Source organism: Colias croceus, chromosome 13 (genome assembly GCF_905220415.1).
Source record: "Colias croceus chromosome 13, ilColCroc2.1".
NCBI lineage: Eukaryota > Metazoa > Arthropoda > Insecta > Lepidoptera > Pieridae > Colias > Colias croceus.
Genome location: NC_059549.1, coordinates 10,434,810 through 10,459,196, shown reverse-complemented (window position 1 = coordinate 10,459,196; position 24,387 = coordinate 10,434,810). Strand labels below are relative to the sequence as shown.

The window sequence follows — 24,387 nt, the reverse complement described above, 5'->3', positions numbered from 1 at the left end:
GTATTACATAAGAGATTTGAAAATTGAAGAAGAGTTTTATTAAATAGACTACTAGTTTTCTAAAACTAGTAATATTCTTAAACTATAGTAAGAAATATTTTAAGTCGGTTCATTTATAGTTAGTCTGTCATTATAAGAATAATTATAAAATATATGTTTAACTTTTCAATACAATTAGACAAAAAATTACTCATCAATATATAAACATTCACCGAAGAACTATTTACCTATGAATGCATATAAGGCTAATATTGCAATACCCATATACATTTCAAGATCTTAAATTTTATAGAGCTAGTCAATTTCATGAGTAAATAAGGTCGTAGTTTAAAGCGTAGGTTGTTTCCTATCCTATGAAATTACGCAAAGTGAGTGTACCACTTTTTATATCATCATCATCAGCCCATATACGTTCCCACTGCTGGGACACGGGCCTCCTATGAGGGTACAGGCCATAATCCACCACGCTGGCCAAGTGCGGGTTGGCGGATGACACATGTCGTCGAACTTTTTTTTTTTTTTAATTCTTCGACATGTCGGTTTCCTCACGATGTTTTCCTTCACCGTTCGAGCAGTGGTGATGTTACAACATGCGCAGATAAATTGAAAAATCAATTTATTTCCTGCGCGCTCGCCTGGTCTCGAACCACGGACTTATCGATTCGAAGTCCGAGGTCTCACCACTGAGCCACCACTGCACTACTTTTTATATTAAAATTGAATATTTAATAATTTACCGTAACCTTATGAAATTCCCCTCGGTTCATAATCTTATTAGAATGAAATTCCTCGTTGGAGGCGAGAATGAGTGGCTCGCATCCGACAAGACTCAATAGTGTGGCAATAACTTTACGAAGTTATCGTTTAAGTTGATGTTGCTGGTAGATATCATCAAAATGTAGTGCACAAAAATAGGTATTACAATAGGGAATAGAAAGATGGGAAATTATTTACTAAATTGACAATGTATGAATATGAAAAGTACGAATTATGCGTGCTTATTATCCATGGTTTATCGAGTCGCCAAGTTAAATTAAATTGTATAACAACATCCTTACATACATTGACGATATGGTCATGACCAAAGATTATTCGAGACAATAAATGTATGCAAAACCAAGTTTTCAACAAGATTATATTGAAATCGCTTTCAAATCGTCACCTTATCGGACAATCCAGTTCAATTCGAGCAGTACTGTCCTGCTTAGAGACAGTTATAAATAACCAAGCACACATGCTTCTCCTTTTAGTATTCTATCACTCTCTTGGGCGCTTTAAACATTGTTTGGACGACATCTCGGCTAGTAGAAAATCAATACTGACCAAAGAAACTTCCTGATGCATTATTGATGTGATTAAATTTATCTGTCTGTTTTTTAGTCTTGAACCTAAACCACTAAACCGATATTAACGAAATTGGCAAGATGCCTGATATATGCATGAGAGAGAAAGAGTAGCTGCCATTGGCATTTTTAAATACAAAATGTTTATAAATTATTGGTGTATAACCTGTCTATCCCTTTGTCATTAGGCCCACAGAGAGAGCAGCCTCGGGAGGCAGTTAAATCAATGTTTTCGTGACCAAGTCAAACTACGCCATTTCGGCTAATATTTATAGATGTCCCAATCACACATACCTTTTCGTCCAGCGCCTTGTGGTGCTCGAACAAGCTCTTGAGCGCCTTCAGCACCTCCACCTCGGAGGAGACGCCCGATTGCGCGGCCGCCTGCCGCTTCACGACGGTCATGCGCAGCGAGCGCTCGTGCCGCGACACGAGGCATTCTAGATGCTCCAATAGTAACTGCAATTTGTTATAGTATTTGGTTTAATTCAAAATTCATTATTTGGAACAATAAAAACACATTACAAAAACTTTATGAACGATGGCACCGATACGATTAAATAAGCTGTGGCACAGGTTCCAAAATAATGCCTAATGTTAACTTCATTTATTGCAACGGCATAATAGTATAATTGTATATTAGATGCTGTGATATAAATATAAATTAAAAGGAAAGGTACATAATTCTTATTACATAAAAAACACATAATTCTTATTATTTAGTTGTCCAATTATACCATTTAACAAACAAACTTTATTAGAAAAACAATTTAGAATATTAAAACGAAATCTATCTAACCAAGTTAAGATGATGATGACTTTAATATTGTTTTTAGCACAAAAGGAATTTTAAGCCCAAGAAAAAGATAAAGAAACTTTTTCAAAGCAATATTAAAGTAGACCTCATTTTTAATATTGTTATTAAAATAATAAGTAATTGTATTAAAAAAAATTCTTTGAAACTACACTTTCAGCTCAGCATAATTCAAAATAGATGTCTATTATGCCTATATTCAGTCAGAAAATGAAGTAAACACCAATTTAAAATTTAAAAAAGTGCGGTTTACGAGAGGCAAGCTTCATTTAAATTTAATTAATGACGCGAACTCTGAACGCTGCTCGTTTATGATATTTACTTTCTAAAATCATTGCGAATTGCTTCAACATCCGTAATATTTAAAAAGGCGTAACTTAGCATATCATGTTGAATGTTACTTATGATTGAGATGCAAGATAAATACCAGAGGAAAGTGTAGACAAAATTATCAAAATAAAACTAAAAATACGTAGACGAAAAAAAAGTCGGGTTGATTTCCTATCTTCTTTTTGATATTAAAGGTTAATTTTGAATATTCGAAACACTGCTCAATGATGCAAAGAACCATTACCTAGGTACGATGGGATTGTCATCGTCCTTTAGGACAAAAATCCCCAAATAAAAAAAGATAAAAAAACCATTACCATTATCTTTCGTTATTCAATTATGCTTATTCAAAACTAGCAGACAATATGAGTTACATGACCATAGCTTATAAAATAACAGTAAGTACAAAAAATAAAGCAGCAGATGTGTACGTCTAGACGCCGATGCTAAATAATGTATGTGTATAAATATTTACGGGAACCTTACAATTGGGTACCTGTGCGCAAACCTGAGCTCCTAAGACGAAATATATACCTCGAGGATACCTTGGTATTCATGATTGTATTAATTTGGAACATACCTGAATATAGCAGAAGTAAATTTCATAAGTTTATTGGATTTTAATGAGATAATAGCAGACTTTAAATTTTTAGTGTTTTCTCGAATCAGTATAATGTTCGAAAATGTGGATTTAATAGCGAATAAAACGCGTTTATAGGCAGGTGAATCTATAAATAAATAGATCAAGGTTCGTAATCACAGTAGGTAAAAAAAAAATACATGACCCTTGAAGTAATCGTTTCTAAACCTTACAAATGTTTTATAGATGATTTATCATCAAGAGATTAGAAAGTAAAAAAACCTGCAGAAGCGAAATCTTCACAAATACCCACTCCAACCACGAAACCCAACCCCCAGGGAATACAGCGCGACCGAAATTGTTTACGCCCCATTTTAGCTTCTTTATGGGATAAGTTGAATTGAAATTTAGAGGTCTCAAGCGCTCCTCTGCGGTGTCCTCAGGTGCGTCTTTTGGTATCAATGAATCGCTATATTGGGGTGCGAGAATCCGTGTTTATGATGTGGCCTATGGGGTCTTTGGAAAGGATTAACATCTAAAGATACTGCTCTAGCAATATCATACTTTGGATACCTAACAACGATTGTTTATAGGAAAAGTCTTTCTGGTAATTTGATAAAGAGAAATATGTCTACAGTAACGAAACTCCACTATTTAGAATTCTTTATATATCATCCCAGCAACTGCTTGTAATTATAGAAATAAGCTCCACACATGCGCCATATTTGGAGAACAAACATTATCTTCTTGTAGAGTCTGAGTTGCCTCGTTCGCTCCATTTATTATTTAAATTATATTCTATTGTTTTATATGTTTTATATACTGCTGTGCAACATATTCTTTTCTTCCTTACTAAGCAATCTTTTGTTAAGCTTGCATAGAATATTCTTTTTATAATCAATAGGCAGACGTTGACCACTATGAGATGTTAAGCAGTGATGGTCTTGAATTTTAACTAAAAATCCATCCACAAAAATTTCCTCTAAAAATGGTGCTTTATAAATCTGACTTCATCTGAATAATTCGGATGTTTATTCAGCCGAATAAGGTTGAATTTATTTAGGTGTATATTGACCAGCTAGCACGCCGTTAAAATTTATTACCTTTGGTATGTTTTCTGAATAATCCTTAACTTTGTTTGAAACAAAACCAAACAGGGTAGTTTTAAGACATTTTTGTGATGGATTGTGTACCAACTTTAAATGATTGAACGTGGCGATCTATGTTGGAGTTCGCCAGCCTAGAAGCAGATTATAGACCCTAATAGTTGTTAATTTGAAACATCAAGTACTTTATGAAGATATAAAGCAGACTTTTCTATTGAAGTTAATTCTACAGTTTCCCCTTTGTAAAATTTGATCGAAGAGCTAAATAATAAAATAAATACTGACCCTGGTGTTGTTCCTCTCCGCTTTTAGCTCCGATATTTCCTCCTCTCGTTCGAGCAGCTGCTCCCGCGCCTGGTTCAACTCCTTTGTGAGTGTTGCGAACTCCTGCGAACAAAATAAATATGTGGTTATGTTTTGTAATATTTTATAGAAAAAACAAAAGATCCGACTGCAATCATTCCGAGTTATTTGACTTCTAGAAGATGAAAACATTTACGCTTTTAATAAATATAATATATTATATAGATATAAAGACTGGGAAGAAACTGGCCTTCGAAACACAGTTTACCACTAGTTAGTACGAAGGTCAGGGTCTGAACATAATGCTGTATCTACCTGTTTCTTGCAAAATAAATTTTTATTTATTTTCGGCAGCTCAATCGACAAACAAAACAAATTGCTACAACACTGAAAAAAAAACTCAAATAGCAATTCCATTTGAAATAAAAATTAATCTTTATTGTCATCGCCACGATAAATTCCAGCTAACGGCACAATCAAAGAGAATGCTCGGGACAAAGATCGAGATGTGATCGTGTAAATACAACACATTTCCTTCATCTGGGCCGGAACGCCGTCAAAGCGTCAAATTAACGCCTCCGGCTTCGAGCAGCGTGTTTAGAAATAGGGAGAGACCACTGTAAGAGCGGAAGCGGGAGCGAATAGTCATTTATATTTATCAGTTTATATAGTTAGAGAGAGTATATGTTTTTAATTTACATCGGAACGGAATTTGTTTGTCCAATGATAGTTACAATATTGCTACATAATTACACCAGTAAAAAGTTTAATAATCGACGTTACGAATATAACGAAGTACTAGCCAAAAGCACATTCTTTAAAATTACATTCAATATTCTAATTCAAAAAGAGATAATGATAATAATCACTGAAACCTAATATGATAATTGATAATTCTCTATTCAGTAAATTTACAATTCATTCAATATTTTCAAGTTAACTTCCCAACTTTTCTAATTGGTTATACAATTTCCAAATCGCTTCAAGCGTGCAACCGCTCTACTCACATCGCACCCTATATCTTACCGATTTGTCGGAATCCAATGTTTGCTCTCACAGAGATCCGCTAAGCGAGAGATATCGCTTTGATGCGTTAACTGAAACCTTCAGCTGGCTTTCACCGTTTATCAATCAAATTGGATTATTTAACTGCTATGGTAGAGAGACTTTGGTCTGTTCTCGGTATAGAGTTTAGACGGAAACAGTTAATTTGCATGAAACAGTATACTTCACGTTGATAATTATGTTTGACACAATGTTTGGAAGAGAAAACATATTTTTGACTTATTATCTTTTCCAATTTTATCGAAAGCTTAAAATTCCCTCAATTGGACGTTATATTAATATTCTAATCTCAACTACATGTTCATTTTGCTGTCCTTACAGGAAAACACAAAAGAAAACACTGAATATTAATATGAAAAAAATCTGTTCATAATCCTTATTTAAATAAACTAATGTATTTTTTTCTGAAAAGAGCAACACAAGAAGGTCAAAACTTAATACTTACAAGAAATCATACAACTCAAGTTTTACGAAACGAAATGAATTCAATGAGTACCGCCTTTTAATCGCACCTCATACAAACTTAAAACCATCGCCTGTAAAAGAACAGACCACAAATGCACTCATCCATTCACACGGTATGCTAACATAATCAGTTTACAGTGCACGTAGCGGCTAAGTGCCGCGGCCGGCTGAACTTGGCCAGTCGACCGAATCCGTTGAATATTACAGACTTGTACACAAAAGAGGAGCGTAAACCGCCTAATGGCTTTGCGGGAGCAAGTGGCAAGAAACACAACACCGAAGTACTCGTAGAAACAGTATGTGGATTAATTGGTATTATACTATTATGGATTAATTGGTATTATAGTTTCTATAGACTCGTGGTATATAGGATAATTAGAAAGTTAAGTTATTAGTGAACAGTATTTTCTTCTGATTGTATAAGATAGACGATAATACTACTACAGTACTAATACGTGTGTAATTAAATATGTCCAATAATATTTAACTATAGATGATGTTATAGAAATGACCACGGTCAATCATAGTTTCCCAAGAGAATATGAATCATATTCATTATCAAGATCTTGAAATGTATGCAAGCATAATCCTATGTATCATCAGCATCCCAGAAGCAAATATAACACGATTGGCTTCAAACTTCACAGCCAATAAACCCAATGATGCCGGTAAATCAAATTCAATCGCAACCCTTCATTCTAAACGAATCCCGTATTCAATCCGCTCTCTATTGGACTTTATGATTCATAAAATATGAAAACGTTTAGGCTATTTTTATAGTAAGAAAAAACGTGCAAACGTAGTTAACGCATATGAAAGAAACAAACAATAGAATTTATAGTATTTTTAAAGAGACGCTTTCAGAGTTACGGACGTTCAGAAATCACAATGCTGTGTCATTTATGTTTTAAAAAATAAAATAAAATATATCTGGCCACAAACTTTATACAATTTCTTTTAGCAAGTATAATGCTTCATTTCCATACAATATGGGAGTTTGTGCCCAAATTAAGCGACAATTTACATTATCAAAATATAACAATTCGTTTACTGTCCCGAATAAAACATTGGGTATGGTGCATACGCATTGTACGTGTACTGTCCAAACTAGCCGTAAGCGCTCCATATACTGATACGCCAGAACGATTTTACGATCTCCCTCAAAATGACGAACAAACAAACACGAGCTCAATACATAATTGTGCCAATGGTGTCGATTTACCACGCGGTCGGAGGTCTCAGAACACGACCGGGCAAGGGAGCTTATATTGATATAGACGGTGAACATAATTAATTGGATCTTTCAATTAAATATTTTACGGCGCTGAGAGATACCGGAATAAACTGTTCTTTACAAGTGATTCTACAGTTAACAGTGTTACATTGTACAAACACTATAAAACTGTATGTAAAGTTGCGACAAATGTTTCATTTATTTTTTAAATTGCATTTCTAGATTTAATGAAAAATAAACAGCAAATTATTTTAAAACTACATATAAATAAATTGCTCACTGCGAGCACAGTAGAAATAAATTGGAAAATCCAAAAGTGCACGCCTCATAATCTCATCCTTTACAATAAAATTGATTATTTATAAAGAGTACACTATAAATATAAAAAAGAAATAAAATAAAACAGTTGGAAAAGTAAAGTACCGTAATAATTGAGCTATTTTTCTTGTGGCCCCACCTAGATGTGAAACTGCGCAGGTTTAAGGGACTGACTACCAACTTATTTTTTTAAACCTTGGCTTATAGTATAAAGAATCGAGTTTATAATGGTGAATTTTGAGTACACTATAAATATAAAAAAAAATATAAATAAAGAATATATATAGATATACTAAAATTATGGAGAACAGTCGATTTTTTTTTTTTGTTTATTTAATTACAATTAAACCACATCGAATCAGACCCTGAAAAATGAAAGGGTTCTATTCCTGAGCATACTCAAGCGTAAGAGAAAAAAAAAGACTCGATTAGTAAAGTATTTCGGTCGCTATCGTGTTAACAAGAAAATCCTCCGCACATACAGACACACGGACGTCCAAGACAGAACTTTTTTAAACTGTTTTTTAACTTGTTTAAATAAGAAAAATGACATCAAAAATATCATGAATGTTAAAAATAGTGTTTTTTCTTAATATGTGTGTGTATGTATTATCTTACAAGTGCAATGTATGATACATAAAGACATTTTAAGTTTGAAAAATCAGATGTTTTGCGCGAAGTGACAGTAGTACCCACCTCAACGCTTCGCTTATGAGGCGTGCAAAAATAGCAATCATGTGTTCTTTGAACTTATTAGTTCTATTTTAAGCAATCAGAGTCTATAGCCAAACGGTTAAACCTTTTTATATATTTTGCATGTCTACCTTAACATACCTTCACTAGGCACTGCAATAGGTACACACCGACTTGGTTACGACACAACATCTTCAATCATTACGTTTTAACATCCCTTTTGACCATAGGTACTTACAACTGCACCAGGCTGCTTGGTTACAGACTACAGTACCACTTGGCACTGGAATACACAGACTTGGCTACAATTTTACTCAACATTCGTATACATTACGAAGTTTAACGATTCCACTCCTGCACCCGAACCACTAGAACCTCTCAGCCCGCCATCTGTCCTGATTGCGGAACGAGAGGAACAATTTGTTGCTCGTTGGCTTCAACTCGATGCGAATAAATAAATAATTACTCTGCGGATTCTGGAGTGAGCGATTTGCGTATAATTTTGCGAAGGCAATATTTTAATTCATAACTACCGAGTTGTTAGAAGAAATTTTTCTTTAAACAACATCTTTTTGAGCTGTTTTTAATTGATTTTATATCCTACATCATCAAGCCCTGTAAAATGAGCGATTAATTTATTGTGGGGTCCTAATCCATACTAATATTATAAAGGCGAAAGTAACTCTGTCTGTCTGTCTGTCTGTTACTCAATCACGCCTTAACTACTGAACCAATTAGCATGAAATTTGGTATAGAGATATTTTGATACCCGAGAAAGGACATAGACTACCTTTTATTGCCAAATATGTACCACGGGCAAAGCCGGGGTGGACCACTAGTTTCCAATAAATATGACGATTAAAAAGCGCTCCTTTCATGATTGAATAAGTTTAAAGTTTTTTAATCATTCATCGATAACTTATCAAACTTCAAAACGAACACGACCAAGAGAAAATACAAAGTTCTTTGTAACAACAGTCGCTTTGAATCTCTTTACATGAATTACTCACGACATCTGACTATCGACTTTTGTCTCCTGTTTGATACCTGTATTTTTGATCTCAATACCGATTTTAATTTTTTTTTCTTTTACTTTCATATTTGCATTTTACCCAGTTCCCAGTTCTTGCAAAGAGGTATCTACTTATTTGGAGCTAATAGTGCTTAGTATAACGTATCTGTATCTTTCACATGTTTTCTCATAAAATTAACAAGATAAATAATATTTTCTTTCAGATAGTTTTCTCAAGCAATAGCGATATTAAAGTAATAATCTTATTACAATTTTACTTGACCAATAACAAAATTGTCGTCTATAAATAAATTCTTCTCAATGTCCTCAACTAACAAAAGTATATCATACAATAGCGAACGAAAAAAAACCGTGCCTCATTGATTACTTTAGCCCGCACACAGGGGAGGAAAACGTAATACCACGTGAATTAGATTCTCGTTGGCTACGTCTTTTATTAACTGAGAAATAGGTAATTCTCAATGACACCCACATTATCCTCCGATGACAGATGAGAGGTCATTACCTGACGGCCGGATGTCGGATCGCTAAAGATCATTTTTCAGTCACTAATCTCGCACGAAAGGTCACCATTACGGTGTTCAGACTAAGCCACGACGTTAATTAAAGATGGGGTAAAAATAGAACATTTGTAGGGAAGAAAGCTTTTTTTATCATATTAAAGTATTCAGTACAATATTTGAAAATGTACTATATCGTTTAAAAACACGCATAATAAACAAATGAAGAAAGGTCCTTCGAAGCGGATTATTTTTCGGACATCTGCTAGCAATTAGTGACGAGGATTTTTTGCAAAGTATGTATATTTTAATCTCAAAATTGTATTCCCGCGGCAGATTTTAATGAATACATTGTATTGTCTTGTCATTTTATCAACCTTAACTCTTCCAGTATTAACACAGCATAACACAGCATACGTGTATCACGTTTTGGATATTTTATACGTACCACGAGACACATAACAGCGCGTTACTTCTTTAATAGGCGCGTAACCCAGCCCCCCGGGGGAGCCGGCCTGATGGAATCGTAAGTGGCGAAACTCGGGTCATCTTAGACTTTGTAATATTTACGTGTCCTTCGTCCGGCCTTTGGGGAGACGCTGAGAGCTCTCGACGATAATTAAAAATCTCACCGCAAGGACATCACAAGGATCGTAAGTATATTGGCAAAATTCGATAGATACTGTGGATAATTGAGTGGAGCGACACCGTATTATTGAGGTAAATGTGCCGTCGAATTTTGGCGTTACATTTTGTCTGTTATATTCGTTTATGGAGGTACTTTAACTGATAGGATATCGTTAATGTTATATGTGCACTTTGACGATGGAAATTTTTCGATTCATGTATGAAAATACCTACCTACCCATAAGGTTAATACGTAAACAACACAATTTCGATAATTTCAGTGCTATAGTAGAAAAGTATATATAGGCTTCCTCATAAAAGTATTCAAGAGTCATTGTCAAAAGCCTTTTGTAGGGACGATAGCTAGTGTCGCATCTTCACGCACGAAAAAAATTGAAGACTGAATTTTTTACAAGCGGGGCTACAATATAGGAACCGGGAGCCCATTGTGCCAGCTGATATGAGCGTATACCTAATCAGCGATAACAATCCGGCCATACGAGCAATACGTTTCGTGCACAAATTAAACATGGCGAACGGTCACTGACCGCGTCGCTTGTTCTACAAAAATCTTGCTCAGTCCTTTCACGGCTTTTATTTTAAAAGCAAACTTTTTATTTCATAAACTGTGATGTTTCCGCGTCAGGAAAATGAAAGGATAATTATACACTCCTCGCAATAGCGGAATGCGATGGTAAACTTTACACTCGATGCAATTTTATATAAAAACAAAAGCTTCTTTCTATTCGCAAAGCGCTGTAACGCGGCTGCGTTCGTATTTTAATTATAATCTTGTTGCTTGTTGTCAGTGAATGAGGGTTGTTTTACTTAACTGATTACAAAGGAGTCATCAACATTACTGAATATTCGGTTGTATTTGGATTAAGGATGTATAGACTATAGACATCAGAAAAATTATTTAATATTAAACTATTTGAGCAAGTTCAATAAGTTTAAACTTTAAAGTATTAACATACTGAGTTTCTATCTACTAAGACAGGGAATGCGATGTTTGCATTGATTTAAATTTTCAGATATAAACAGACGTTCTAATTCTACATATTATGCTCTTCTTTCTGATTGTATTATATTCGATCGTGATCGTTATAATCTTCTATTTCTTTAATAGAACCCTTGTTTTCTTTATTTTTGTATTGTTCGTGTACCTTTTTAATTCTTCAATAATAAACAATATCACTAACATATAGTTAATCCTGTTTCCCTTCAATAGATCTTATCAACGGACAGCAAAAGTTGGAAATAAAAATAAGCCCCTGAAAGCAATACACATTTCTATTTGCTCAGAAAACAATCCCCGTAATTCCTAACTCTGCTATTATTGTTTTAATTTAATATGGCGTCTTTCGCGACGTTAATCACAAGAATGTTCATTCTTGATGAAAGTATTTATTTATTAAAACGTTTTTCAGTGTGAAATAAATGTTTTTAAAGTGAAACTTCTTTAGGCGTGTTTAGAGTAAAATTTCAAGGTCATGACAATACCGTCACGTCATGAATAAGGCGGAGGTTTTGGTATCTTTGAATCTTGCCAAAGAATTTTCACTTCTGACACGTGTGCTCGGCACACATGCTCTTTTTGTGAATGGAAACTTATTAAGCATTTTTATTACATTTCTCTCGTTAAATATCGAGTGAAAACTTGACGAATATTCGAGTTTCAACTAGATTGAAACTTGGCATACTTTTAAAGACACCGCAGCAGGAAATTTGTTGCGGATCGCGAAACAATTAAAACTTATACTTTGTGTTGTTACTTCCTGATGGAACCTCATTTTAGAATATAAAGTGACGGCAAAGTGGTTTAACTTAGTAGGTAAGTATAAATAGCAAAATAATGAAGAGTTAAAAAAAAGAGTTTCCTTCATCAGTTGAGAATGTAACAAGTAGTACTAATTCTTGCTCATCTCATTTTTTAAATTGAACATAATTTCACGCTTATAGGGGTAAAAGTACATAGAATCATCTGTAAAAGGGATTAATTTAAAAAATATACAGCTATATGAGAAGTAAATAACAATTAGGGAACCCACTGGGTACATTAGCGCGTCGTAAAAGGATATGAAATAAATTCAATAGGTGTAGACGGAGTTAATTTGTCTATTTTAAACCATTAAATATTTTTCTTTAGTCTTAATGAAATTTATATTCCTTTATAAAATAAATAACACAGAGTTTCTTTAATAATTTGACCTATTAGCTAATGCTAATATCCACCTTTTACGAAATATTTTTCAGGGATAGGGATGGTTCCCGTTTGTTTATATATCCTCTGCATAAGCGTAAGGAGACTGTGATTTGGTTAGACATAACCTATGTGGCAATATTCCTAAAAACTTAAAAAGTATATTGCTCATCCATAGCAATAACTTTGTTTATAAGTTCTTAATAGGTATATGTCTCCATTTGCATATCCTGCAATGTGTGTGTGTGTGCCAGTCACGCTATCCCTTGAATAAAATATTCCTTGTAATAAAGTCTACTATGTATTTCCGTATCAACATTACCTACAGCTCCATGTGCCCCTACCATTATGCGACTGTGCTCACCTGCAGCAGAGCCGTGTGTATCCGGCAAGTGCACACAGCGCCATTTTTGCGCGAGCACGGCGCGCCGAGCAACGCGCACGCGCCGCCGCCGCGCAACATCGCGCGCGACCATCCCTCACGTGTCGTGCGCCCTCACGTGCTGTGTGGCCGAATCATTATGATGCACTTTGTGGCGTCCTCATTGTTTTCTATTGTATTTATGCACACGCGCTTTTGTGTGTCTGTTTATTGCTTAGCGTATGAGATTAGCAACAGGCATGTTCACTGTGATAATGACGGTATAAAGTTAACACGACGTGTGGACCGTACTTAGTTACAAATCGATACCTAATGATAAATACGACCATGCAGGTTAACACATTTTAAATTTAGAGTAATACTACTTCAACTCCTTTTTTTGTTAACACTATTTGGCATTACGCAAAAGTATTTGTAAATAGAATTCTTTTTTGCTTGAACATTTAATAAATGACCCTTTGAATAGAAACAATTAGCAACCACGGCATCTTAGACAATTAATAAGCCGCAACAAAACAGAACAATTAACTCTTTTTTATTAAACTTTATTTTCTTTTATCCTTTTTATTAAATGGAGTTGTTTTTCTTTCCAGAGATTAGTTTTATATTCGCTCCTGGACAATGTTTTATGTACAATACGTTTTCATATTAAAAGCACATATATTTGCAATAAATACGAGAGTTTAAACTTTGCTTTCCATTATATGCTCATGTGGAGTTAGTAAAACAAAGGCATAACTTGGACATAGATATGACAGGGGAGATATAGTTGATCCTGCAGTACATTGTATCATACATTGTTTCTCCGTGTAATCTTCTCTAATATATAAAAATCAATGCCACTTTTCGTTGTAATTCCATAACTCGAGAACGGCTGAACCGATTTCGATAATTCTTTTTTTATTATATTCCTTGAAGTACGAGGATGGTTCTTATGTAGAGAAAACGTTAATATGTACCACGGGCGAAGCCGGGGCGGACCGCTAGTTAATTCTTATAATTACATTTTCGAAATAATAAAACGTCTCTTAAATACTGACCATATTAAACTTACGGCTTAATGTGTAGGTACTACGTGTACGTACTACTACAGTAAGACCATTACTCTCACTTTTGCGAACCAATAGACTAGAAAATATTTAAAGAAGTTTGACATAACATAATAATAAGTATATTTATGCCTATTCCTATATCTTGCCTAGACTTAGCTGTAATTAGCCACCAATTCCACGTTTTACTTATAGACCTTTTCGATACATATTTACTTTATAACATTTTCAGTCATTTTCCCCTTCTTACAGCACACTTATAGGACATACAACACCCCGCACGTCTCACATATCGCCTGGTCAACCAAACATGCGAACAAACGTAGCTAATTAAGTGTAAAACAGTGTATTAAACAAAAGGGAGCTCGCACAATGGCGACAAAAGAAACGCAAATTGAAACTGAAATTGCAGTGTTGTCGCTTGCGGGGATATTATTCACCGTCTGTCTGTTGCTGCGCTCCTAATTAATAGACAAACAGCTTTAACTGTTCGCATCTATTGAATCTTAAAACTCAAAACTCAAACATTTATTTATTCAATTAGACTTCTTTCAGAAGCACTTTCAAATCGTCGTTTCATATTTTTAACAATTACCACCTTGACAGGCATAACTTAACAATTAAATTTTTAATTAGGTATTTAGAGAAAAGATCGATTGTCGATTATGCTTGGTTACAGACAATATTTAATATCTCAGAAACAAAACAAAGCCTTTAAAAAAAATATAGTTAAAAAACTACAGAACATGCAATTATTGTGATTTCACCGATCCTTGACAAGTGAGCAATATTTAAACTAAATCTGTCCTTGTAAAGTGGGTCAAAAGCTAATAAAAGCGTGTTAAAAATACGTATTCCTACAGAAACCTGTACTATTGAGTAACATAGGTTTAGCCCACGAAATCTAGACAGACGAGGGTATAATGAATAATGTATACCTATAAATAACTACGTAGCAAATACAAGCAACGCATATTTTGTAATGGTAAACAACACATGCCGTTAAAGGTGATATATTAGGGCAGGGAAAGTGGCAGGTTAATAGGCGTATTATACTGTATATCTGAGGTAGATTACAGATATCTCAGAGTGATTATGATGGCAAGATACATAGCAAGCAGAGTAGCTCAACTACCATATCTACAAAGTATTGAAGATCATCTGTTTATAGCAATACATTTTGATTTGCTCTTTGAATACATACCTATAATATGATTAACTTGATCTAACATCCACAGTTTATAGTATAAACTACTTTTCTGATTGATAAAATGTAAACACTAAACAAATAGGTACATGTTATCTACATTTCAGAGTAAGATCTTCTTTAGTTTTGCTCTAAACAATTGTATACACCTACAAAAATTCTCAAAACGCACATTACCACTACAGCAAGACGTCTAGCTGTAACAAATTGTAACGCAACCTTTACGAGAGCTTCCAAGAGGCGCTCATTGGAAGGTTTGAGAGAGATACGACACGACCGATTGCTATCAAGCTTCTAGATTACAGTGAGAAACGCGATGTAACCTTTAATATTTATATTTTATTTTTTGTATCACTACATAGTATAAATCAGTGACTTTCTCTGTCCTTATGTATGCTTAAATCTTTAAAACTACGCAACCGATTTTGATGCGGTTTTTTTAATAGATAGAGTGATTCAAGAGGCAGGTTTTAGTATGTAATTTATTTGATGTTAGACATAGCGGGCGAAGCCGCGGGCGGTAAGCTAGTAATATTATAAAGAGGAAAAATTTGTTTTTTTCTTAGCTACGATTTACTTCAAAACTACACGAACATTCGAAATTATATCTCGTTAGTGATGATGAATGAAGATTGAATTAGGAAAAGCAGAAAGAATTTGTAGTTATTATATTACGTTACGAATGTACTATTTAGTTCAATACTACCAACTGATTTAATATCGCTAGATGCATCGCTATATGGGTCACCATGGATCGCAATCAATCTAGTATCATATACTAAAATATGTGTAACATGTTTGATAGATACCAATATGAAGTTAGCTAGCTGGTCTCAAAGCAAATATTTCGCTCAATCCATACTAATATTATAAATGCGAAAGTAACTCCGTCTGTCTGTCTGTTACTCAATCACGCCTAAACTACTGAACCAATTTGCATGAAATTTGGTATGGAGATATTTTGATACCCGAGAAAGGACATAGGCTACCTTTTATTGCGAAATATGTACCACGGGCGAAGCCGAGGCGGACCACTAGTGTTAGTATAAGCCTAAGCCTAACATATGGTATTTTTACAGTAATATTTTTATGTTTACCACGACTATAATTCTTATTACTACTCATTCGCGGTTTGTTATTAAATATATAAAAAAAGTGTTATTGATGATCTAAAAATTTACAAATTTGTTAAAATTATACTATTTTGTATAAATTGAAATATAGTATCTACAGATAATTTCATTTTCACGAATTATCGCATCAAAAACAAATTTTCATTCTTCCACAGTTTATTTCGAGAACAACAATCCAATGCAGTGCAACTAGCATAGAACAAAAATAACCGTCCGGCGTATACTAATAAATTCAACTGTTCCGTTTCACGCTAGAGGCAGAGGCTCGAAACGAATATTTAACACCCCTCTATGAACTAATAATTATTAGTTACTAATTGAATCTGATATGCTGGCTAAATTCAATTTCGGAGGCAGGCAATCGATACACGATATTTTCTCTTCACATGCTTGGTTAGGGAGATAATTCGATAAGTCAGTGGGAGCAATTTTTCTATTAAAAAAGCGTAGATACCTATTAAGTTCAGTAAAAAGTCTATAGTCTATACGATACACAATAGATACACTATGGAATTTTTTTACATTCAACATATGCACTTTAAGATATTTGTTTTCGTAACAGACTCTAAGTAAATAGGTTGGAAAAAATGTAATACTTTTTAATCACATAAAACTTTCGTAGCGTATCATTTTTGCAGATTCTTCACTTTCGTTTGATTAAGTTTTTAATAAAACAACACCGTAAAATGGAACATCGTCTTAAATACGCATTACTGATCTAGCTCCAAAAATTCCTTGAAAAATAAACATTTATAATTACCTTATTAGGTCTTCCACAGCTAAATCGTTTTATACTTTTAAGATTATAAAAGTTTGTATATCATATTATAACCATTTAAGTATGGGTCTGTATTTGATAGAACCCTTTAATAATTAATTTATTTTCAAGATTCTGACGTAAAAAAATGCCAATGTGGCTCTAATTTTTTTTACAATTACACCTTCAAGTGAAAAATTAAATCGCCTCTTTCTTTCGAATTTACAAAGACTATTCCTTCTAATCTTAAAAAAATATCTACCTATCATCAAATTACGCACTTTTCACAATCGACAAGTGCGTAATTTGACAAAATGTCGGTCAGTGCAATGGAGCAGTGGAGCAGTGGTTTAAAGCTAAAAGGTTCACCGTCTAGCCGAGTGGGTTCAAGGGGCGCCCGGCGAGGTTCGCGCAAAAACAATGCTAACAAAACCGTTTATACTGCGAGCCATTAGCGCGAGTGGCATTGTGTATGTTTTATTTTAATGTAAACTATATTTTTAAACGGTCTTCGTCCGAGTAGAACAGAGAAACAAGTCGTCTGTGCTTCTCGGTAAACCTATTTAGAATTTTTAAAATCGATCGATTAGCTTTTAACTGACTACGTTAGCAAATCTATACTTAATATTATAAAGCTGAAGAGTTTGTTTGTTTGAACGCGCTAATCTCAGGAACTACTGGTCCGATTTCGGTGAAATTATTTCGGTGATAGATAGCCCATTTATCGAGGAAGGATATAGGCTATATATCATCACGCTAAGACCAACAGGAGAGGAGCAATGCGGGTGAAACCGCGGAGCAATGCTTAAGAAATAAACAAAAGCTTTTCCCTTTTATAATATACGTACAGAAAGGCAAATCTTGTGTGGAAAACCGAGTTATGCAGAGTCTGTAAACTGAGAAGATTCGAAATGTTTCGAGAGACTTTGCTGTTTAATTTATGTTATAGTTTAGTCACGGTTAGGGAAGGAAAAGTCATTCTATAGCGGCATTCTTGTGCCAGTAGGTAGTTTAAATTTTGGTTGCGATAATATAATTTATTGATAATTTTTGATATGTTCATATATTATATTTGTTAATATTCGATTTAATGTTGCATCATATTTTGAGTTCATCGGTTGTTAACATTTTCTAATAAAATATATACCTTCTATGTACACATTCGCAAAATATAATAATAAATATTTTTTGAAAGTGTACATCTAGGCGTAGTAGTGGTGTGATAACAATTTATCGTGGCGACACGTGGAGGCAACAATCTAAAAAACGAACGTGCCTACGAGATTACAACCTCCGTACAAATTCTTAAATATTTCAAAAAAACAGGCAACACTTGCCTTGCTTTATCGAAAATATTCGAATACGAGTTACTATTAGGAACATACTAGAAAAAGAAGCCAAAATTTGCAATAACCCTTTCCTGCGGGGTCATTACACGTGCCGTACCTATTATGGTACACTTACACCGAAACCCAATAAACACGGGTGCATCGAGGCGTGCCACCCTTGACCCGCTGCAGCTAATTGTATGGAAAATCGTGCAACCCTTCCTGCGCCCGCGGATCGTTAGCGAACACCTTTCGGTTTTAATGACCAGTTATGGCTTGTGTTAATAGTGCTTGAGTGTTGGGAATGGGAATTTAAATAGTAGGAGGCTTTTAAGTGGTTCGATGTAATCATAGGACTCTACTAAGTGCTTCAGATGTAACCTATTCTATTTACATATGCATGTATGCAATGCATAAGCTACTTACTTTTCACAATATGTTAGTAATTGTTTTCTAGTCATGTTTTATTAACAAAGCAGCAACATATTTTATCTATAAAGATTATTTCAATCCCTATTTATAAGGACGATACCGTTGTAATCATATGAACAATGTAACGCAACTCATACCTCGTTTAAAAGCCTTCCTTCCTAACAACCCCTTCACTAAACAAAATTTATGTAAAATTATGATATTCAATTTGATAGAGAAGTCCAAATTCACTCAATGTTACAGTATGCATAAATCTTAGTAGAGTGATACGTTAAGCGTGTGATATGAAAATGTATGAGAGAAATTAGACTAGAATTTAAATTATTTTATTACTCCACAGTTTACGTTGCTAGTGGTAATCTAATTAGCGCGTCTCGCTTTAAAGAGGTTGACCAGGGATAAACTTTATTCGTAACATTATAAATTTTAACGAAAAAAGCATCTATATTTGAAATAGATTATCATATTTTTAGGGAAATCAACGTTTATTTAAATTAAACAATGAAATTAATTCATAAAAATATCCTGCCCATATCTCTTTTTTCAGAAGCCAGCTTTCAAATGAAATAATGATAAATCTTAGGGACTGGTCCTGGCTTTGCGCCATTACCATAACTTAGTTTAATAACAAAGTTTTATTCAATAGAATTACGCTCCAAATTTATTTAACAAAAGCCGTGGGCGATTTCGGGTTAAAAAGACACTTTTGACACTTGTTTTGATAAATTCCTTGATATTGCATTTTATTACTTCCACGTTTTTCCAGTTTTTCCGTCCGAAGAATTATAATACTTTTTACACGCTTTATATTAGCTTCACCTGTATGTTTGTTTGTAACCGACTTCTTTGGGCGCGATTTTGACCCACTTTAAACGGCCAGATTTCGTTCAAACTTTGTAGATTTATTGAGGACCGATGACAATACACTAATTTGATAAAATTTTCTATTTTTTAGTTCGGTTTTCTATAAAAAGCGTGTTTTTTAGTTTCTTAAAACTATTAATATTATAACATAAATCATCACCGGATAAGAAGTGCAACATACTAATTGAAATGGATTGTCGTCGTAAAAGGTGAAGAGCCCGCGCACACGGCGCCGCGGTCGCTCTTTAAATGATCCTCTTGTAATGAGTGTCTCTCATTCATCTCAAAGTTTTTGATCAATGAGAATTGGTTTTAAATCATCGTCATCATCGAAGGTCATTTTAAAAAACTTCGATGTGAAATTTTAATCGTTAAATGTAGTTTGGGCAAAACTATACAATCGTCATAACATTTCTATAACATCTACCGAAAAATACATTCCACCTGTTAAAAATTTACCTACATACATTCCCTCCATCATCCGATCACGTCCGGTATTCCATGATTGATGGCAGAAAAATCGAGAAATCCGTCTACACATCATCGAAAGGCGACGCGTGGAAGCATCAATCAATGCCCTAAATGCCACTCTACATACCTACATACCTAAAACACCAGCATCGAATCTCGATAAGCCGTTGACGGCGGAATCGTTAGTTATAACAAAATGGCTGACCATAACCCAATTCCTGGATTAAGAGTCCGTCCGTCCGTCCGATGGCCCGTACTCAATTCAGTACGGGCCAAGGAATAATGCAAATGGTCATCGTATATTCAATTCAAAATCATCAAGTACCTACATCTCTATGTAGTCTAAAAATATAAATTCCCTTTAATGGATTTGATTTCGTTATTATGCAATTTTTTTAGATATTGCATGGCTTCAGACGAGCTATAAAGCTGAAAGAAAATATCCACTTTCCAACTAATATTTTCTATAGTTTCGGTCTATTATGATATTATGTGGTTCTATTCATCCCAAGAATGTCTTCCAACGTTACATGAAGTCCCGATAAGAAAGTAAAAACCTTTGAATTCGCTAACGATTTCCGTATCCAAAATTTACCCAAATATTGAGACGCACGCAAACGGAGGATAAAATAATTTACATGCTTCAATATAAATATGGCGTTTGAAGGTAAAATCATTTTGTTAAATGAAAGGAATTTTAACGATGATAAAATGGTACTGTTATTATATCGAATGATACGAATTCATCGCAGTAGGTACTTATAGATGGATATATTATTAAGCTATTGCATAGCTTCTATCGCGGGCCTGGAGCGCGGGGACCGAATCCAGAAATTGCGTAACGAAAAACCTCACGCTCCCCACTCCGACGGGCGGAGGTGTGGCTTGAAGGCATGCTATGCAATATCTTTACCGCGGCAGTCCCCGTGTGCCACACGTATTTTTTATATTTGTTTCATGTTATTCAGAATCAGAAGAACACTACAAAAGCTATAATTAAGTGGTTAATATGAAGAGGACCAATATAAATTGAAATAGAGCAACAGATAAAGACTGGCAATAAAATTATAATAAAAAGAATTGATCAATGGGTATGAATTCAAATGAAACAGAAATAATACTCGGATTATTTAAATTTAGATTAAAACTAACACAAATATATACTGGGGTGATAAGAAAATCCGAGGACACAATAGAGAAAAGTATGGATTCTATAGACACAAACTACGTAGAAATCATACTTTTCAGGTGGTCACGACACCTGAAGTTGCGAACTATAAATAAAAAAAGACTTGAGAATATTCAATATACATAGAATGATTTTTGTTTCTGTTGTTTACCTCTTCTTTGAGAAACATCGTGTCTCCATTTTTATCAAGCACCTTTTATTGTTAAAAACTCACTGTTTCAATACTTGAGGAAAAGAGGCATCCTTCGGAATTATTCGAGCGTATAATCGTTGGAAACTTTGAAATTCATCTAATTAAAATACACGACCGGTTTCCATTAAACACTTGTAAAGGCGAATGGCAAAAAAAACTTCAAAACAAGGAACGAGCGGAAGGTGATATCAGATGTCCTACCCCTGTGAGCCCGTATTAATTAGGGCGGTGAGATGAAACTTTTTTAATTTCAAAATATTCATTATAATGATGTTTTATTTTTCTCTTTTTATTGGACTTCAAGTGTCATTGAGCCTTTCTTTAAAACATTATAAAAATACAAGTATTAAAGCGCCACTAAATTATTCATGTTAATCTTTTCAATTGCCATAATCGCAAACTAGTTGCACGACACAGATTGCGCTAAGACGACTCGTTCCCGCCGATTTCATTCATTTAAATCAGCGAAATTTGTAAACAGCATTCATTAACAAGTGTTGATAATTATTAAAAAAACAAAATACCCGACTGCACACTAAAAAAAGAGTAAAAATCCTATATTAATTACTCCCGTGATTGAAATGAATCTAATGATACCGCATACATATTTTTTTAAAGGGAAATTTAGAAAAAATATTATTATGTCTTTATCCCGTGGGACTTTTAGGATAAAATGTATCCTATGACACTACCGTAATCAAGACAAATCTAACGATACCTCATACATCAAAATCCATCAAGCCGTTTAGGCTACAGGTGGTCACAAAGGAAAAGACATACATACATACTTACATACACTCGAAAAACATTACCCTCCTTCTTTGGCAGTCGGGTAAAAATAAAACCACTCTTTGCCGAGTTCACGGCGCGGAGCAAAGTCCAAGATATTAACAGAATAAAAAGAGCGTCTGGCGCAAGCGGCTTAAACATTTCATGATGTTGACTTGTTTAAACTATGAGTGAAGAGATCGGATTACGTGCAAATAATAAACTTTGCTCCTCCTGCACGTAACATTTATTTAAAAAGTGTGCAGAGCTCGTTTTTGTGTTGTGTTCCAGCTGCACAATTACCGTTAATTAACGTCTTCAGACCTAGGTTGATATTAGAGCTGAGCTGATTTCGTTTTTTAGTAAAAAAAAACTTATAGAACCAGATTGACCTGCATACAAAAACCTGACAATAACCTACATAATAATATAAAGACTTAATTTATAAATTATAATTTTCTCCAAAATTATTTCCTTAAGAACATAAGATCGACATACCACCTCAATTCGTTTGCAATTCACGATCGTAAATGAGTGTTCACGTGACTACGCCAGTCCCTCCAAGAGCCTTCTCAACAAATTATCCGTCCCGCAATCGACTTGGTGTAAGATTGAAATCTTCGATATTCCCCAATAAAAGTTCAACATCAGGCTTGCTGCACGAGACACGCGTCATTATCTCATTAAACTTTTACTGGCTGTTTGGTAACTTCTTTTTTTATTTGACGAACTTCAAGATTAAGTAATGGGTGGATGTTTTGACACTATAATATATGAAGATCGGGATATATCCTGATAAACTAAGAACTGTTAAAACCACTTCTATATTAAGCTTCAGTCTAAAACATGAAATGTTAAAATAAGTCAGGAAATGGTTAAAAATTAAAACGATAAACGGAATCGTAGACCATCTACCATAAATTCACATAGACTTTCAAATCAAATATAACCCAAGTCCCAATTTTTCCACCCAACCTATCAATCAGTCCCTGTAAATCGAATCGAACGGTGGCCACACACAATCCGACTTAATTTCCATTGCATATTCGGCGGATCGCTTTGTGGGCCCGTGCGGTGCGCGACAAAGCGCCGATATTACCATATTCGCGATTATCGCAGCAATTACTGCGACTTGTCCGCCTGAATGATCCTGATCTGTAATTCAACGTGCGTTCGATCTAATGTACGTAAACATTGACATAGGGAAAGCATTTAAAAATACCATGATTCAAATTACAGGCAGAATAGTGACTTGAAGATAGTGCGGCGTAAAGAACTGATCTTTACCTATATGTCGCCAGTAAAGGGCTTTCGTTTTTATGAAAAAAGATGGATAATATGGCAAAAAAGATGGCACAATTTTTTTTTGTCCCTCGAGCTTGTTGTTAACTTATATCGAGTATTAACCTATTTTCAATAATTCCGAAATACGAAGCATCTAATCTTTAGACACATCTGCATACTTAGAAAAGCGTCTAAATAATACCAACAATACTCTAGCTGAACATTTTCAAGTTAATTCCCAGCATCAGCACGTTCCACTGGTACCGGATATTGCATGTACCGCTCTGTGCACATTTTGCGAATTTTCGCTTTTGCATCAAACTTTCAAGAATTTGTTCTTTGACCAACGCCTACGTAACTCACTACAAAGAGGTTACTTGTTTGCCAATTTTCTTGCTATGTGAATATTTTATCAATACCACTTTCTGTTAGAAGACTTGAAAAGAAAATAAGCTTATTAATTGGCACATTACACCTTTGATAAATTCGAATAGAATGTTGTTATTTATTCGCGAAAACCCATTCTAATATGTAACACCGCATTCCTAAAAAAAGCTCCAGCTTATTTGGCATTTCACACATCAATTGCACATATAAAATGCACAAAATGTCCGACAAAGAGCACCGATGCGACATTCCGCTACTCCAGCCAGGTCGAGGTTAGGATTATTTAAACTTCGTTCAGTGTTAACCTTCACACATATCTCGGGGGCTCT

At 34.5% G+C, this 24,387-nt stretch overlaps 1 protein-coding gene across 6 annotated transcripts in view; it reads right to left on the bottom strand.

Moving 5' to 3' along the window:
• LOC123696662 (liprin-alpha-2) overlaps window positions 1-24,387 on the bottom strand; it is a 116,551-nt gene that overhangs the window by 34,668 nt on the left and 57,496 nt on the right. For all 6 annotated transcript variants that reach the window (XM_045642999.1, XM_045643004.1, XM_045643002.1 and 3 more), the window contains exons 2-3: window positions 4,459-4,560; window positions 1,638-1,802 (exon numbers count right to left, since the gene is read on the bottom strand). In XM_045642999.1, coding sequence (XP_045498955.1) covers window positions 1,638-1,802; window positions 4,459-4,560 — 267 coding nt within the window. The remainder of the gene's footprint in view (window positions 1-1,637; window positions 1,803-4,458; window positions 4,561-24,387) is intronic.